This window comes from Peromyscus maniculatus, chromosome 3, assembly GCF_049852395.1.
Source record: "Peromyscus maniculatus bairdii isolate BWxNUB_F1_BW_parent chromosome 3, HU_Pman_BW_mat_3.1, whole genome shotgun sequence".
Classification (NCBI taxonomy): domain Eukaryota; kingdom Metazoa; phylum Chordata; class Mammalia; order Rodentia; family Cricetidae; genus Peromyscus; species Peromyscus maniculatus.
This window is the reverse complement of record NC_134854.1, coordinates 24,840,628-24,857,792: the sequence shown is the minus strand read 5'-3', so window position 1 is coordinate 24,857,792 and position 17,165 is coordinate 24,840,628. Positions and strand designations below refer to the sequence as shown.

At 41.1% G+C, this 17,165-nt stretch overlaps 1 protein-coding gene across 6 annotated transcripts in view; it reads left to right on the top strand.

Annotated features, from left to right (window-relative positions):
• Positions 1-17,165, top strand: part of Cdk14 (cyclin dependent kinase 14) — a 557,745-nt gene that overhangs the window by 472,469 nt on the left and 68,111 nt on the right. For all 6 annotated transcript variants that reach the window (XM_076566272.1, XM_042272740.2, XM_076566274.1 and 3 more), the window contains one exon: positions 5,072-5,215. In XM_076566272.1, the coding sequence (XP_076422387.1) occupies positions 5,072-5,187 (116 nt within the window). In that variant the 3' untranslated portion in view covers positions 5,188-5,215. The remainder of the gene's footprint in view (positions 1-5,071; positions 5,216-17,165) is intronic.

The window sequence follows — 17,165 nt, the reverse complement described above, 5'->3', positions numbered from 1 at the left end:
AGTCATAAAGGCAAAGGAAAATATGATTTACATATTTAGTGCTTTCTGCATACAGTGCTATTTTAACTGGCTACAGTACACAGAGGAAAAATGGTTCATTTCTGTTTGATTTTCAGAGGCCATCTTGGTTGTAACAATAGCCTTAAAGAGCATGGTTAGGCAGTGAGCCGGAGAACAGAGCTGGCAATCGGCTAATGCACTGAGCTGACATGTAAGAACTGAAGACATGCAATTCATTTTAACTACACATGCTCGTGGTATTTGTACAGACAGCTCTTCTCTAGATCTTTTTAAAACAAAACTGTTCCTGGGTGGGTTTTGTTTTGTTTTTACAGAACTGCTCATATTTGCACAGGCTTCTTCAATTACATTTAAAGTATTTGGGGAAGGATTTATGGCTGGGTGGATCTCAGCTTTCTTCCCAAGTGTGAAACAGAATTCTTGTGAAATTTTGAAAAACACTGTGGCAGCAGTAGGAATATTTTTACTCAGTGATGATATGTTCTTTCCAAAGACCCATTAGAGATATTTCTTAACATATTTTCATGATTGCCTTAAAAATAGCATACTGCATAGATGCATAAATATTTATAATGCACTTATTAATTCGTGTACATACATCACTTAGAGTAGACATGAAGTTACTTCCTTTGTCTCTAGGAGTTTTTGACTACCCCTGCAGTGTTGGATTCTCTATAGCAAGAATCACAGTCACCCTTTATTTTGGAACTAAATCCAACTCCCTTGAGCCTTCTTAACCTAAATTATATGCATATATATACATATATAAAGTATGTACATATATTATATACGTGAGTGGATAGGTAGATAGATAGATATCACTTATTTCTATCCATTTTCTTGTTGCCCTAAGGTAACTATAGATGTATTGACCTGATACTCTCCTTATGCTTACAGATCTTCATTAATATCTCAATTATTCCTAGTCTATATTTCCTTTATCATCCATCTTACTTCCTTTCTAAAGATCTACCACCTATTATAGCAGTGATTCCAAACTTTAAAAGAAATTAAAACCTATGAAAAAACAAAATACCCCTATACTGGGAAAGACAAAAAGTACAACTGGGATATTAGTTTATGGCTCCCTGAACTTCACAGCTGGGGTTTGCTCTCCCCACGCAGTGGAACTTCCACCTTGATCTCACCCCTCCTTGGCGACATCTCAATCCCAGTCGATTTGATGACTGAGTTTAAGCCAGATTTTGAGGGTCTGTGAATTCTGAATTCTGTAGTAGTACTTTCCTGTTAATATGGACTTATTACCCACTTGCCACTTAGTTTATCAGCCAGTGGTTAAATCCAGTTTCTGTAAGGGAGTAAATGCCTACACATTATCACTGAGCAACAGACTGCCAACCGAGACAGCCTTGTCCCCGTCATTAACAAGTACAATGTATGCAGAACACCAGAGGGGAATTAAAACCACAAAAAATACCTCAGGGTGGTATTTTTAATATGAGAATTTAATTTGTAATTTCACAGATTAAGAATTTTGGCTGCATTAATCCCTTTATCAGCTCACAGCAGGCTATTTGCAGAAGCATAACCATAAGGCGATATTCATTGGCAGAAACACGTCTCTGCATAACGTTAAACATCAGGAGCAGTGAAACCTTTTGAAGGGGGGAGAATAAAGATGAAAAATCATTATATTTTTAAAGCGAGATTCTACTAAATGCCTCCGGTAACAATTTTGAGTTACAGAAATGCTATTTCTGTGTCTAGAAGATAATCATTATGAAGGATAAATCCATTCGCAAGAAAGGACAATCCCAGTATTAAATACTATAGTCATTTCCATTTAGAACAACGTGGCTGCCCTTGTAAACATGTTTCCAAAACAAAGAATCCCCAGACTTCTGTGACTTTGGGAATTAGGCTGTGTGACTCTTGTCTGAGTTAGCATTCGGCTGACTGTACTCAGAAATTCTCGAGATTCTTCAAATTAAACTCCAGATTAGTGCAGATTTTTGTAAAATGCACTGTCTGGCAAATGGCAGAATGTGTGGCAGCAACAGAACCCTCATGCCTTCCCTTTCAAGGGAGTTTCCAGGGAGTGCTGAGCACCAGCAGAAGCATGTGCCCACAAGTGGGGTGCTGGCTCACCACTGCCAGGCAGGCACCTAGCTCTCCTGCTCAACTCACATTTTCAGGAGGAAACAGCTTAGGGTGGGAGGCTGAGATGATAGATATTTATTATCACAGTTCCAGGGATGACAACTGAAGATGCAGGTGCTGGGGGATTCTGGTCCTGGTAAGGGCTGTCCTCACTACTGGCAGAGGCCCACCCTGCTTGGTCATCACAGAGCAGAAAAAACATTTCTCTGTTCTTCTTCTTATAAAGCTACTAATCCCTTCATGAGGACCACCCACTTCCTGAGCTCACCTAAGCCTCATCACTCCCAAAGGTCCCATTCCCAGACACCAACACAGTGAGGCTGGGGCACTAACATCAGCTTGGAACGGGACACAATTCATGCCACAAAGCTCTTAGTCTGTGATGGCTCAGAGCACTTTTTAGAGGAATGCCCACAGAATAGATAGATAGATAGATAGATAGATAGATATAGGGAGAGAGAGAGAGAGAGAGAGAGAGAGAGAGATACTTGAGTCAGAAAGTGAAATCAAGTTAAAAGGGGAATGGGGAATATTGGTCTCCAGCCTTGATGTGCTTTGATTAATCAGACCCCATGGGTGTACAGTCTACATGGGTGTGGAAATCAATGGAATCAGTGGAGCTGGTTGGGCCTCATAGGGAAATGACCACCAGAGAGCAGATAATATGGCTTATAAGGCTGATCTGGATTCACCAGGTAGGAAGTGTCTAAGTGACCATGTGCTATGGTTGGCCAAGCCCTGATGGTGGTGTGAGAAAACTCAGCTGAATTCTCAAAATGGTCATTGAAGTACATTCGAACATTTATTGTAGTTACGTAATAAGAAAATGTAGAAGTGAAGTATTTGTGTCACCAAAGTAAGAAACAGAATAAACACATCACGCAAAAGTGATTGTACGATTACCTAGGGATCTGTCTGGCAGTTAGAGCTGACCAAGGATGGTGACAGTGTCATTTCCCTCATATTCCCAAACCCCAACAGCCTTGCTCTACTTCTTCACAGAGATTTAATTGCAGGAAATAAATAGAGGGTTGATTTAGAAGAAATTCATTACTTTCCTCAAGCACACCATGGGGCATTCTCCTGTGTATACTATCAAGTTACATAAATAATTGAAGCTGAACTATCCTTGTCAAAGTAAATGAACAAAATATACTTCACAGCACAGAGTCCTTGATTTTATTACATTCATTTGCTAATTCATAAAACTCAAATCTCCTAAAAGAAGGCCAGCAAATTGGTCCAGTGTGGCGATCTCGGAGCTGGGAATCAGACCCCCAGACTGTAAGCTCAGCTCCACAGGTCCTGGCCAGGCAACTATGGACCTGTGCCTTCATCCCTCTGTGCTTCCAACTTCTGATTTGGAGAGCAAGCTGAGGACAGCATGGTAGTCCTGAAGGACCTTTTCAGATCTAATATTTGTAGCTTTACCCTCATGGCCCTCCATGGCACCTTAACAACGTAACATAATATGCTATTATGTAGTATCATTATCATCCTCTTATGAATGTAGAAAGCACGCTTATTTTTTATTTTATTAATTAATAAATGTATTTGTTTTGAGACAAGGTTTCACTATATAGACTGACCTTGAACTCACAGAGCTCCCTGCCTGCCTCTGCCCTCCTAGTGCTGGGATGAAGCTCTTGCATCACCGTGCTGGCCAGTACACCCATTTTAAACAGCTTTGCTGTTTCCTTTTCCTGTTGTGTCTTGAATGTTTCCCACCTAGGCAGCCATAACTCTTGCTCTCTTTGGGGGTTTTCCTGGCTGTCACCTTGACCTGTCAGCGGAATTGAACACGCTTGTCTGCCACCTCTTCCTGCTAACACTTCCTTCGCTTGGTTTCCTGGACAAGATCCCTTCAGGGTTTACTTTCTCCTCCTAGAACTTCCCTTTGCAAACTCTTCTCTCCTGCCAGGCCGGCCTGAAGGCACACGGTCAGTGTTCCGGTGCATCCTCCTCAGACCTTCCTGTCGGGCTCACTTCCCAGAGCTGGGTAATTCCATCCAGTCTCGAGATTTCGATATCATCCAAACACAGCTCCTAAGGTCCCGTGCCTCATCCCAGCGTCCCTGACTCTCATATTCTGTCGTAGACACTGAAAATTTAGAATTAATAGACTCAAACTCATAACCTTTCCATCCCGACTTGCTCCTTCTGAGCTGCCCTTGAGAATAAATGGCGGCACCGTCTTTCTGGGTGATCTTTGTGTCCTCTGCTTTTGTCTCACACTTCCACAGAGTCATCCGGTCCTCAGCTCACTTGTCACTCTCTGTGTTCACAACAGCAGTCTGGCTGGTTTGCCACTTCTTTTGCCTTCCTAAAGTCAGCTCGGGCTTTTCCTCTTGACGTATTTTTGAGCTTGCTTTCCTCAGGTTTTCCTGCCCTCTCCTGCACATGGCTGCTCAAACAGTCCTTCTCTACCAGGGACAGCTCTGACCTTCTTCCTCCAACCTCCAGTTTTCCTTCTCTATTTCTTCGTAACTTTTACCGTTAATATTAGATTGACTTGGTTGTTTATTTTGTCTCCCCCAGTCAGAAGGTCCCAAGGCAAGCCTTTCCTTCTACTCTGATGTATGGGATGCAGGATTCTGTAATTCCCAGGAAATGTGAGAGTAAAAAACTGCTTCTGTCATGAGTGACTGAAAGAATGGCAAAGACTTGTCTCGTGCAAACATGTGTGTGTGTGTGTGTGTGTGTGTGTGTGTGTGTGTGTGTGTGTGTGTGTACACATGTGTACGCCGCATGGAATTTTATATATAGCTGTGTGTGCGCATTTGACCACTGGCATTTCAAACGCCAACACATACCACAGTGTTCCATATGCTGGACATGCAGACTGCTTTGCAATCTCCATTTTCTTTTAAATAAAATGTTGTCAACATGTGTACAGATATGTAAGCAGAACTTTTCATTCTCTCTTCAGTGTCTTCTATTTTTACCGTCCCAAATGTGAGATTACAACCTGAAGCTGGAGAGAGTATGAGGGCCTTTGGAAAAAACAATACTTATGGCAAAAGTCTATCGAACACCAAGCACTGACTGGCCTGGCCTTCTCGGGAGAGCACAGGTAAGGGGCCTGATTAACGGGAAGTGATGTTCATAATAGACGTGGAATAGACCTACTCACTGACTGAAACATTTCAGCCTCATTGCCCCAAAAACTGTCTTGAGTCACGTGGGCTATTCTGGCATTTATCAAACATTCTGCTGCGGTAGAGGACAATCAGGAATTTCAATGTTTTCCGGCCCCTCCCAGGCTCTAAGCAAAGTTTCACTGCATGATGTACATTAGTGATGCAGTCACTTGCAAACCACTGAGTCGTGGGCATCTGTCTTAACTGCTCTTGAATTCATCATTGAAGTTAGGAAAGCTCCACTTTGAGCTGTACCTAAATCACAGACCTGTTTTTTTGTTTGTTTGGTTTTTGTTGTTGTTTGGCCAATATTATTTGTTTTTTAATTATTTGCTGTCATTTTAAATTAGGATATTTCATATAAAAGTCTAGATTTCTAGCTTCTCATGAATTATCAGCAACTCCTACAATTCTCCACTTCTGTCCCATCAGAAGATTTTATGTGTGATAAGAGAGAATGCCCAGTCCCCATTTTAAGATAAGCTGGTTTCTGATTCCTCTCTGGCTCTGGCACAGACCTGTCATGGTAAAGCCTTGGGTTTTACAGTTCAGCTCTTCGACCTCTACTGTTCTGCAGGTAGGCACTGTAAACAACCTTGGCGATGTCCAGGCATGTCGTCCTATCAAGTCATCGCACATGCCCAGTGGCAAGTGTAAGACAGCAATGTCTGGAGGCTGTGTCTTTTTCGATTACCAGAAAGCAATGTCTGGATTCCGTAACATCTCACCCTGTTTGTTTGTTATTTCAAGTAAAGGTTTCTGTGTAGCACTAGCTGTCCTGGAACTCCCTCTGTAGACCAGGCTGGCCTCAAACTCAGAGATCCACCTTCCTCTGCCTCCTGAGTGTTGGGATTAAAGGTGTGCACCACCACCACCCACATCTCACTCTTAAGCAAATGGAGAATGAACTTCCCTTGTGAGGAAGCCTTTTTGGTGCTGGTTTCTATAAAGCATGTTCATTGCTTCTCTGTGTTCGATAACTGTCGAGTGAAGTGAGCTGAACGATGTGTACAATAAGAACTGTTCATGTGTGTGGGGGGGGGGTGCAGTGGAGGGCTTCAGCCAGAGATTTATATCAAGTGCCTCCCTCAATCCCTGTCCACCTTTTTTTTTTTTTTTTTTTTTTTTGGTTTTTCGAGACAGGGTTTCTCTTGTGTAGCTTTGCGCCTCTCCTGGAACTCACTTGGTGGACCAGGCTGGCCTCGAACTCACAGAGATCCGCCTGCCTCTGCCTCCCTAGCATTAAGATTACAAGTATGCCATGCTTGGTTTTTTGTTTTTGTTTGTGTTTGTGTTTTTGTTTTTCATGTGTTCTGGGGAATGGCCTGGATTTCTCCTTTTTGGAAATTTGGTAAGAAACTAAGTGGGCAGATGGCAAGACTGCAAATTCAAATGTATACCTAGACCTGAGAAAAACCTGTCAGCAATTTCAGAACTCAGCTTTTCATGCTCTCAGCATGGAGTTTCATTTCGCTGGCCTAGAACACAGTAGAGATTTATGTTGATTTGGAAGGGGTAAAAAAAAGATTCCTAGTTAAATTACAGCTTGTAAAGACTGATCAGGAGCTACTGCGCTTAAATCTGCAGCTCCACGGGAGAGCACAGCTCTTCCTTTGGGCTACTGGGTGTGTGGTTACCTAAAGGGAACTTGACCTCAGTGGCTTCTGGGGCCCACTCCTAGTAGCAATTGGTCAGATAGACTGGGGCTATGATTCTGACCAGCTTCTGACCAGTAGCCTCGTGTTTCTGAGAATGGTTTGATTTGTTCGTGAGAGTTGTATGGAGCGTGCACATTTAAAAGCATTTAGCTCTCACGTTACAAGCTCCTTAGCTGATTTGGTGGAATGAGAACAAGAAGGGGCTGTTTTATTGATTCACACACACAAGCAAGCCTGGATCTCCATCACAGGACCGTGTGTGTCCTTTGTTCTCGGCTCTTCTGAATGCTCCGATCTACACAGTCAAAGCTGCAAAGATTTGGTTAAGATCAGCTTATTCAAGAGCTGACTGGGCAGAGCATTGCCCAGAAAGATTAAAACTTGCTAGTTGCAAAGAGGTTTACAAAGATGCTTGAGACTGCAGCCCGCAGTGCTCATAAGGCTGCAGTGTGCTTCCTTATACTGGATCCAGAGTCCGAGCTTCAGTGGATGCTTCTCTCTAGAAGTGTTTGATAGCAATACAAATGTTTTCCCTAAGCGTGTTGCCCTTATCACGTCGACTTTGAAGGCTTCAGTATTACTGTTTCTCCAGCTATCACATCTGAGTCAGTAGGCCACTAAAGAAAGATCTCAATTCTTTTCAGAAAAGCTGCGGGAAAGCTGGATTCTAACATGTTTCTGTCAACAGAAAAAGAAATCATCTTAGTTTCTTATTTTTGAAAGTTAAACTACCAAATATTCCCATGTTAGAGATCAAATAACATAGCCTATGTATTGGTCCCTACAGCGCATGGCCTGGCTTTTTTTCTGACCAGTAGGTGAATTTCAAACTAGAGACATTATGAAGCTAAAAGTCACGTTAATAAATGATTCTCAGAAAAAAAATAAGATAGAATCCTCTAGTCTTTGGTTTTCTGATTTTTTTTATTTGTTTGTCACCTGTTTAGAGCAGTCTGTGGCATTATTAAATTTCACTGGAATATCTCAGTTTTTATATTACCCATAGTGACTGGGAAGGAGAAGGAGGGGACGAGCCTAGGGGCGGAGGGAGCCTGAGTCCAGGCTAGAGTTTTAGCCCCTCCCTCTGGTGATGAGCAGGGCTCTCAGTGAGGAACTTGCATTGTGCCATGCTGCTTTTGAAATGAAAGGGCCTGGGCAGGCAGGAATGCTTCAAGTCCTAATATTTCTTCTATACCTCAATGCCACATTATTTCTTTCCTTGCAAACTAAGGTCACTTCAATTATTTAGTTAATAATGCTGGATTTACATAAATTGGCCTTAGTGGGAAAGCTAATGAGATGCATTTTGCTTTGCAGAAGAAAGCAATTTGGGTTTTAGAGTCTTGTAGCAAAATTAAATGAAAAGAAAACTGCAAGTGCCTGGGTTAAGAATAGGGATATCTGCCAGTGTTGATGGAAGCCCTGAGTTCCCTACATTTTGTTATTCTCTAGAGAAGTCCCTCGGCTGGTTCATAGCTTGTTCCCACTCGCTTGGTCATCACCGAAGAGTTGAGTAAAATCTAAGGGAGTCCCAAATGTACAGAGAAAATGTTCCTTAAGGAGAATACCAGAGGCAGTATTGAATACTCACATCCATTAGTAACACTTAGAGTTGCATAAGGTGATACTGACCATAAGCCTGTGCTGAGCTATTTTTTTTCAAGTCATTCTAAATTGGCATAGAAGTGTGAATCACTGTCTACTTTTACAAAATATAGAGATAAGAGATTCCTTTTCAGTGAATCAGTTGGTCTTTAGACTTTATTAAACTCATTGTAAACTTAAAATAACTTGTCTAGTGTGTGAAATAATACTGTTTGGTCCAATTGCAAGTGGTTAACTCTGCAAACTTTGGTGATCTTCTGTTTCAGCATATTATCATTCTGAGTCCACATTATTTAAGAATTACATGGCAATGAAGCCGTGGTTACTCTTGATTTGCTTACCTCAGTCAGTAAACAGTTCCTAACAGTGATCTGGTAGATAAAGAGATTAGAGTTAATTGCTTAAGGAACTTTCATTGAATAGGATCAAGGGTTTTGTTTTATTTGGTATTTTGCTTATTAGCCATATTCTATTCATGACCCAGTGTGCTTATGCCATACCCTCTGAAAATAGGCATCTCACATTCTGGGATACCAAACGCTAGCAGAGTTCTCAACACAATTTCTGGGGCCCATGAATCTGTATTTTAACAAACTCCAGGGGTCATTAATTGGTAACTGAGAGAGGGAAAATCAGTCTTCCCCTGGGATGAGCTCCCTGGTTAGTTACAAAATACTTAATGATCACCCCTAAACACAGATACACAGGAGCAAAACTAAATGAACTCAGTAGGTTGTACTTATATATTTATTAGGGTGGGATGTGTGTGTATGTAACAATAACAATTAAAGAGGTCATAAATTGGCAGAGCAGGGTGCTAGATGGGTTGGAAAGAGGAAAAGGAGAGATAAAATGACATAAGGACAATATTCATACATGAAATTATTGAAAATTTTAAGAACTTGACGGGGGCATGGATAGTGAAGTCTTCACTAGCTATCGGGGATTATATATTTATACGGCAAAATAACCAATTACTTAAGTCAGGACAGAGTAAAGATAAACTAGGAAAATAGTATTCCATCACATGACCAAAAATAATTTAATTATCCTTCTCTTCATCCCTCCCTTTTTCCTTCCTCCTTTTCATAAGAAAGAATGGTGTCATGGTATATAATCAGTAGCTGTGTGCCCATTTAAAATTATCTTTAATTAATTTCAATTGGTCTTAAATGTCTCTTCCTTGGTAGAATTTCAAGTGCTCTATAGTTGAAGCATGTGGTCATCATGTCTGATGAGACTGGGCAGACACAGAGCTCTCCAGCATCTGACGGTGCCTCCACCTCCACACCCCTTACTGTAATGGGGTGACCACATGAATTCCAGCACAGCGAGACCACAGTCTGACAAATGTGTAGACCACAGCCGCTTGTTGCAATGTCAGAAGGTTGGATATCCCTGCAGGCTTAACTCTCTCCCATGCTAAGGAGCCTCTTTTCCCTAAAGGGCTGCAGAAAGGCTGTAGAAGTCTCTCTCCTGGTCCCCCTTCCTCTTCCTTTTCTTGGGACACCTCTAACCTGCACTCTGCATCATTACCACCCCAGCTCCACAAGTGGGCTAGCAAAGACTCAGCCCTCGACTATCTGAAGCAGAATGAAAGCCTCCTAGTGTGTTTCAGGAGAGCATCTGTAAACCACTTCGTTTTGTATTGAAGAAATAGACTTACAGGAAAGTTAGGAGAGTAGAATAAAGGTCCATTCCCTCACTTTCCTAAATACCACTCTCTTTTTCTACCCCATCTCTGCCACATATAAATGTGAGCAAACATTTCATTTTTCTAAAATGTGTGTTATTCACCTGGTGACTCTTTATGTTTAAATAATACACTGCATCTATCTTTAAAAACAAGCAATTTGGAATGAGTTTTAATGTTAAAAGTAATGGTAGCCTTTTGATCTTGCTTTTTCTGTATTTCATCCTCTGATTTGTTTGGGTATTGTTTTGTTTTAGGAATTGGTGAAAGAAAAGAAACTGGTTTGATAGTCCACAAACTGGCTCCTTAGCCCATGGATCCTAACACAAGTTGTCTCTATTGGTGGTGTGTGTGTGTTTCAGCATTTCCAGATTAGAAGACTTTCAGACTATGAGTTGGACAGAGACAGTAACACTGCAGCTTGCATCTTCTGGCAGTTCAAAGCCCAGATCAATTTTCTAGGGACTTTTTGTCAACAGCATAATCTGAATAAAGCTTTTGCATAGATAGAGGCACAGATGTAACTAATAACCACACTATATTTTACAGTGTATGGCCCCACCTGTGGCTGGGGTTATCAACAGCTCAGGAGCTCTAATTTCCTTTTTCATGTATTGTTGATTCTTATGGATTTGGGGGTACAGAAGGAATTGTCTATGCCCTAAGTGCACCATATTGTATTATTAATACCAGGAGAGCAGCTGAGTCCCACCAGACCGTCTTTGTGGTCTGTTGGCACTCTGGGAAGTGTCTGAGCATAAAAGGAGGCTGTTTGAGCTGAAGTGGGCTGATGGTCTGAGCTGACATTTTAATGCATGGAGGACAATGTATAAATGACAGTGTTGAGAGGGAGAGGCAGAAGGGAGCTCAAAACCACACCCATTGTCCCGCAGATCACCCTCATCCCTCCCTCTGAGATGGTCCTCTCAGGCAAGCTTTGTCTGCCTGGGGAGTGGAATCAAAAGGTTTAGACATTGGGGCTCAGGCACAAAACGAGGGCCTTAAGCAGATTAAAATTCTAGCAAATGTAGTGAAAACCTCACCCAAAATGTATTCCAATAAGCAAAGTTAAACATTTTAGCTAAATTATTACAAGTATAATTAACAAAATGTTTGCATTACTCTGAGATGCTTCTATGGATAAAGCTTTTAAGAACATGAATTTGGGTGTGCAAATGAATAATTTACTGAGTCTCTTTTGGAACTTAGAATGGATGCTGTTTCTACTCTCTCTCTCTCTCTCTCTCTCTCTCTCTCTCTCTCTCTCTCTCTCTCTGTGTGTGTGTGTGTGTGTGTGTGTGTGTGTGCGCTACACATCAAAGTCTAATTTTTCAGTAGTTCTATAGTGTTGAAGTAACAATATATAGATTAAAGCCTTACTTTTCCACCTCTGGAAATACTGTACAAGGTCTAGAAAAAACTAAAACAATATAAAGTTAGAGAATTTGATGGTGGAAATTTATCTCATAGCTAATATCACCATATAAACCGAATACTGTTCCGTTAGCTCCCATACTTGGGTGAAATTTTTCATTGTGACTTAGCACCATTGTTTTAAAGTAGTTTGTGTTCTGTGGAGTGCCCTTGGAATTTTTAATTGCTCTGGATTATAATTTTCAATGCAATTAGTAAAATGCCCTCAATTACATGATTATTGTAAATGAGGCTATTGGCTTAATTGCTATAAATGGGAAAGATGTGTGATTATCATGTGCAACTAGATCATGTACAGTACTTATTTTATTTTATTACATACAGTGGTGTAATGATAACACATAATTATGTTGTATCTTCCCTTGGCCAACAAATCTCCATAGTGAGGTGCACAGAGTTTTGATCCTTTGACAATAAGCCACCCACTGGACCCTTTTTGTGAAGTAATTGGGTTATTTTGTGAGTGTAATTGAATACACTGATTCTGTGCAAGCTGGACACATCCAAATGTGAAAAAAAAAAAAAAAACCTTTACCTCATTGATTTAAAATGCTCAAATCACTAAGTTCTGTGAGTTTTGGGAATTTAATCCTTCCTAAGTGCAATGCCGAGTCCCTTCGTACCTGCTTGCTTTTGTGTTCACACGTCCCGAGCACCATCCGCAGCATTAAAATATGCCTGAGGAAAAAAGAGGGCTTGTCTTGGCTGGGACAAACATTATAATCATCCTTGGTTTACAGATGCACACTTAACAAGCTTATAGCACGTAATTAATTCTGCAAAGGCTGCTGTTCGACAGAGTGGGATTATGAGAATTGCATATTGATAGTGGCAGGAGAAAATGAATCTATTTTCTCTGGGTAAGGTGGGGTATTATTGTGTTCTTTAGAAACTGGCTCATCTCAGAGGTGTTGCTCTCAAAATGATCTCGGGATGGAAAGAGATCAGTAATTACGGAGCCAGGCATTCAGTTGTGGCCTGATTTTCCCACCAGCTTTTCAGCGGTTCAGCTGCCTCACAGACTTAAAGTATTCTCATTAGGTAGCAGCAGAGGCAGCAGCCTTACGGACTCCCTCATCCTCTCGCTCCCCTTTCTTTCTCTCCCCCCTTCCATTCCTGCCTTGGGAGTGACTGTGAAGATCATTTGCTGGAATGATTGGCAGGTTAGAGGATTCGATCAGATGAGTTCCTCTTAGTGCAGGTCAAAAAGTCTAGTTAGCAGGAGCTGTCGAAAAATGCCAGCAGCATTCGAAATGGGAAATGTCATGACTTCCAGGCAGGGGGTGCCACCTGGAACAGAAAGTCCTCAGCTCATTAGCCAGTGACAGGATGCAGGCTTAACTGGAGGGAGCAGGGGAGGGAAGATAATACCCAATAGGGACAATGATTGTGAAGTGGAATTGATTTCATGTATAATTTGTTTATCACTAGAGGGGACAAACGCTGTCCTTCTGACACGAGCAGAGGACTGTGGACTATGAATGAAGCAACTTAGCATAATCTGCAGATTGAGCTTCGGGTTTACAGAATGCAAACTTCTTTCTTCTTAACTGTGAAAATGATCAGGTCATGTTACGTTAATTAAAGCTGACGGACTCTAAAATGTTTTAGCTGCGCCATTGTGGCAACTCCACAGAAACAGATAGAGATGGACAACTTTCGAAGAGTGTGGCGTGGAGGACTAGCTTAGCTGCGTACTGAAGCATGAGGGGCTGCTGTGTTTATGCCCACTGTTGAGTAACACTGCACAGACCAAACCAGGGTTCTCCATTTACACGCAGCTTCGCTGAACAGGAGACCCAATGGCTTCCGAGACATTTACATCTGACCTACCTTAAAAAAAAAAAGTACACTAGACGATGACTGCATCATATTTTGGTACATGGTTAAATTTTTAATCTTTGCTTTTCTTAAAGGGGAAGCTCCCAATTTCACTACAGCCTAGATGTCAGTTCACCTAGAATTGAACTACAAACAGAACTAAGCAATAAGGCAAATTAACCTACAAGTTTAAAAATTAAAGAGCAGAGTGACCAAGCAGAGGATGGTATTTCCTGACTGCACTCCTGTACTAGGCCCTGAATTAAAACACCCAGTGGTTTTTACAATGAATTAAATAGGTCTTAGTGTGGAGCCTTTGCCTACATACATTCTATTAGAAAGTGTATTTTCTTTGGTAAGAAGTTTCATGCTATCGTTCATCTTCTGCTTAGAGATCGTCATCTTGGTATTTTTGTCACAAGGGCCTCAGCTGCAGATCTTCCAGCTGAATACTGACGGTGCTTACTCATTGTCCACATTCTGCCTAGGACATATGAGTTTGAATGGCTTTGCCCCGGTTTCTCTTCCTCCTTCAGTGTTGAGACAATTCATGAGGCCCTTATTAAGCAGCCAGCACTATTTTATCAAGAAGCCTCAGACTGCTGTTACTGTGAATAGCACACTTAAACCCTCCCCATCAAAACACCAGGGCAAAATTCATCCCCTTCTCTATCTCGCATAAAAGCTTAGCGTGAAGCTACTGTCTATAGCTGTCGACTTTTACTGCATTAGTTCTCTCAAATCAAAAATTGACACATCAGGGAGAATCTGTTCATCTCTCTATTCGAGAGGTTTATTATATAGTCCAGGAACTGGCCTTGAAGGGGATATATAAATATGTTTTTCATATGTCTCTATGAGAAATGGTTCACCTAAAATGAACATCGTTTATCACAGTAATTCAGTTTGTTAATAACTGGCAAACTTATTAGAAAAATGAATTTTTTAACTGGGGACTGGAGGTGTGTCTCAGGTCTACGAATTTTGTGGGGATAGATCTTGTATTGTTTTGTTTTGCTTTTTTTTTCCCCAGTGCTATGCACAAACAACCACAAAGTAAACAAATAGATAAACAAGCAGATACATACATGTTTTACATGGTTGGTTGCCTACAGTGGGTTTCTCAGGCTGCCGCTCTCTTTTAGGCAGGAAGGCCTAACTTCAGAGGTGGCTGCTGTAGAGGGAGGAGATGCGCATGCCTGGTCTCATTGCCTTATAGTGGTCCCCCAGCTCAGTGCTGCCAAGTCACTGTGTGTCCACTGCCTTTGTGGACCCTGATGTTTGAATTCTGATCGAGCTTGGCATCCCTGTGTTGATCATTCTCTTTTTTGAGCCTTTCCAAACTCTATGGACTGGGCGAGCTTTGCTGAAGTCTTACCTTCAGGTTTGATGATTTTTCTCAGACAAGGTCCCTCTGGGTTTCAGGAAAGGAAGTGTGATTGTCCTCTGTGTAAACAGACATCCCTCAACAAGTGGTACATTTACCACACAGGTCCCCACAGAATCAAAATGGTTTTCCTACAAGTCCTGAAATGTTGCCTTTCCACCTGTCTTGGCACTTGCACCAGTGAGCTCAGGGTCCAGTAGGCAGCCCAGCTGGCTTCTTGCCATGCCGTGAATCAAGTCAGTGGCCACAATAGACGACCGCAAGGAGTTCTCTTCTTCACTGCCACCAATTATAACTTTTTAAAGGCTAGTTCCCTTCAATACTGTTCTTAATGAAGAAATGAAAGTCATTTATTAGTATATTATTTTTATCACGTCCCTACTCCTAGGTAAACATTCTAAGAATATTCTGCAGTAATCAATAACACATCTGCATAAATCCTGTCTACCACATCCCTAGGTGCCATGCTTGTCTCAGGAAGGAGGTCACAAGTACTTGTTTGGGGTACACACTGATCTAGATGTTTTGATTTCCAGAATCTAGATTTTAGTTGAAACAAACTTACAAACTATGGTTATTCAAACTTGGGTAGGCATTTGACTGTGTTTTCTCATAAATGGGAAAAAAAAAAAAAGAGTTTGCCATTCATGGAAAACAGCTTTCGTGGAAAGTAGCCAAGAATAGCTGTTGCTGCAGATAAAATTGGAGGTCTTGATAGAAAACTAGAATTTGAGAAAAGTATGAAAAACTTTGATTGGCCATTGTGAGCTAGACAATTTTCCAAAATCTTTTCAAGTAAGATTGGTGGTGCTAGAAGTCAGCAAGGTTTTCTTTTTTGATTCTGTTTGTAGGATGGTGTCCTAATGTTTGAAAAGTCTTCAGGAAGCTCTGTTTGTTTTGTTGTGATAAAAGAGTACCCGTAGCTCTCTAGAAAAGCTTCTAAAATGTGTCCTTCCTTAGTTATGTATCTCTGAGAGGCAAGCACACATTTTTATCATTTTCCTCAACCAAAACAACATATCATAGCAGATTAATTAATATGCAAAATCAGTTATGAGAATCCAGATAATGTTTTATTCAGTTAAACATTAGAAAACTTTAAATAATTATATAGGTTGGTTTTGTTTTGTACATTTGTTACAGTTTTTCCTGTTTTTTGAGACCAATCTCACTGTATAGCCCAGACTGGCCTCAACCTTGTAATTACTCCTAGCACTGCCTCTGAAGGCTGGGATTATAGCTGTGTGTCTCTATATTTCAGTAAAGAGTAGCGCCACCTTCTCGCCTGTTTTGTTTGGAAAACACAGTTATTTTTTATTAAAATAGCATTTTGATTGGTATTTTAGTGAGTGAAATAGTGTATGTATGCATGTGCATGCTCATGTGCATATGCTTTTGTGTGTATGTGTGCGTGCCTGTGGGTGTGTGGGTGTGTGCATGTGTGTATGCATGTGTATGTTTGCTGTCCATTCGGTTTTGAGGACTGTGCCATAGCTCATGGAGATATGGGTACATTTAGAATTCGGAATCCAAAATAGCTGATCATGAGGAGTATTCAATGTAGGGTTGTAATATTTAATTCAGTGTTTTAAATACTTCTATATGTGTATAATGTTGTAAAACAATCCAGTACCTCTCCTTATGGCTTCCTTTATAACCACAGTGCATTTGCCTTGGTATGAAGTTAGCCTATGGTACTATGTACCATACTATTCACGGCACTACAGCTTTGTTTGGAGTTTGTCCATTTTTGCTCTCGTGACCTTTTGCTTCAGCACCCCATCTAGGGCATGCTGCATTTGGTTTCCATGCATCCTTAGTCTCCTCTAGCTGTCATATTTTCTCAAGCCTTCCTTTTTATGATCTTAATGGATTTGAGGATAATACTTTGTTGTTTTGTAGAATGTCTATTAGGATGTTTGTTCACGATTAGACCAGGATTCTGAATTTGGGGGAAGACTGGCATTAAGATGAAGCATCTCAGGTCATCTGTCGATTTGCTTGTCTTTTTTATTACAATCTAAACCTCAGAGTAGTGTTAGCATTTCACGGTCTCTCCATCCCTTCACATAGCAGGAATTAATCTTTAGACATTTTACTGTCAGTCGATAGCCATCATGTTGATTATTTGAGCAAATATTTCTCAAGCCAGCATGGTATTGGTCCTGCACTGGGCAGTAAAAAGATGACATTCATAATTCTGGGACACCAATGTGGTCATTTAAATTGGAGAGGATAACAGATTCGGTAGAAGTTTGCATAAACCCATACAGGGGAACAAATGA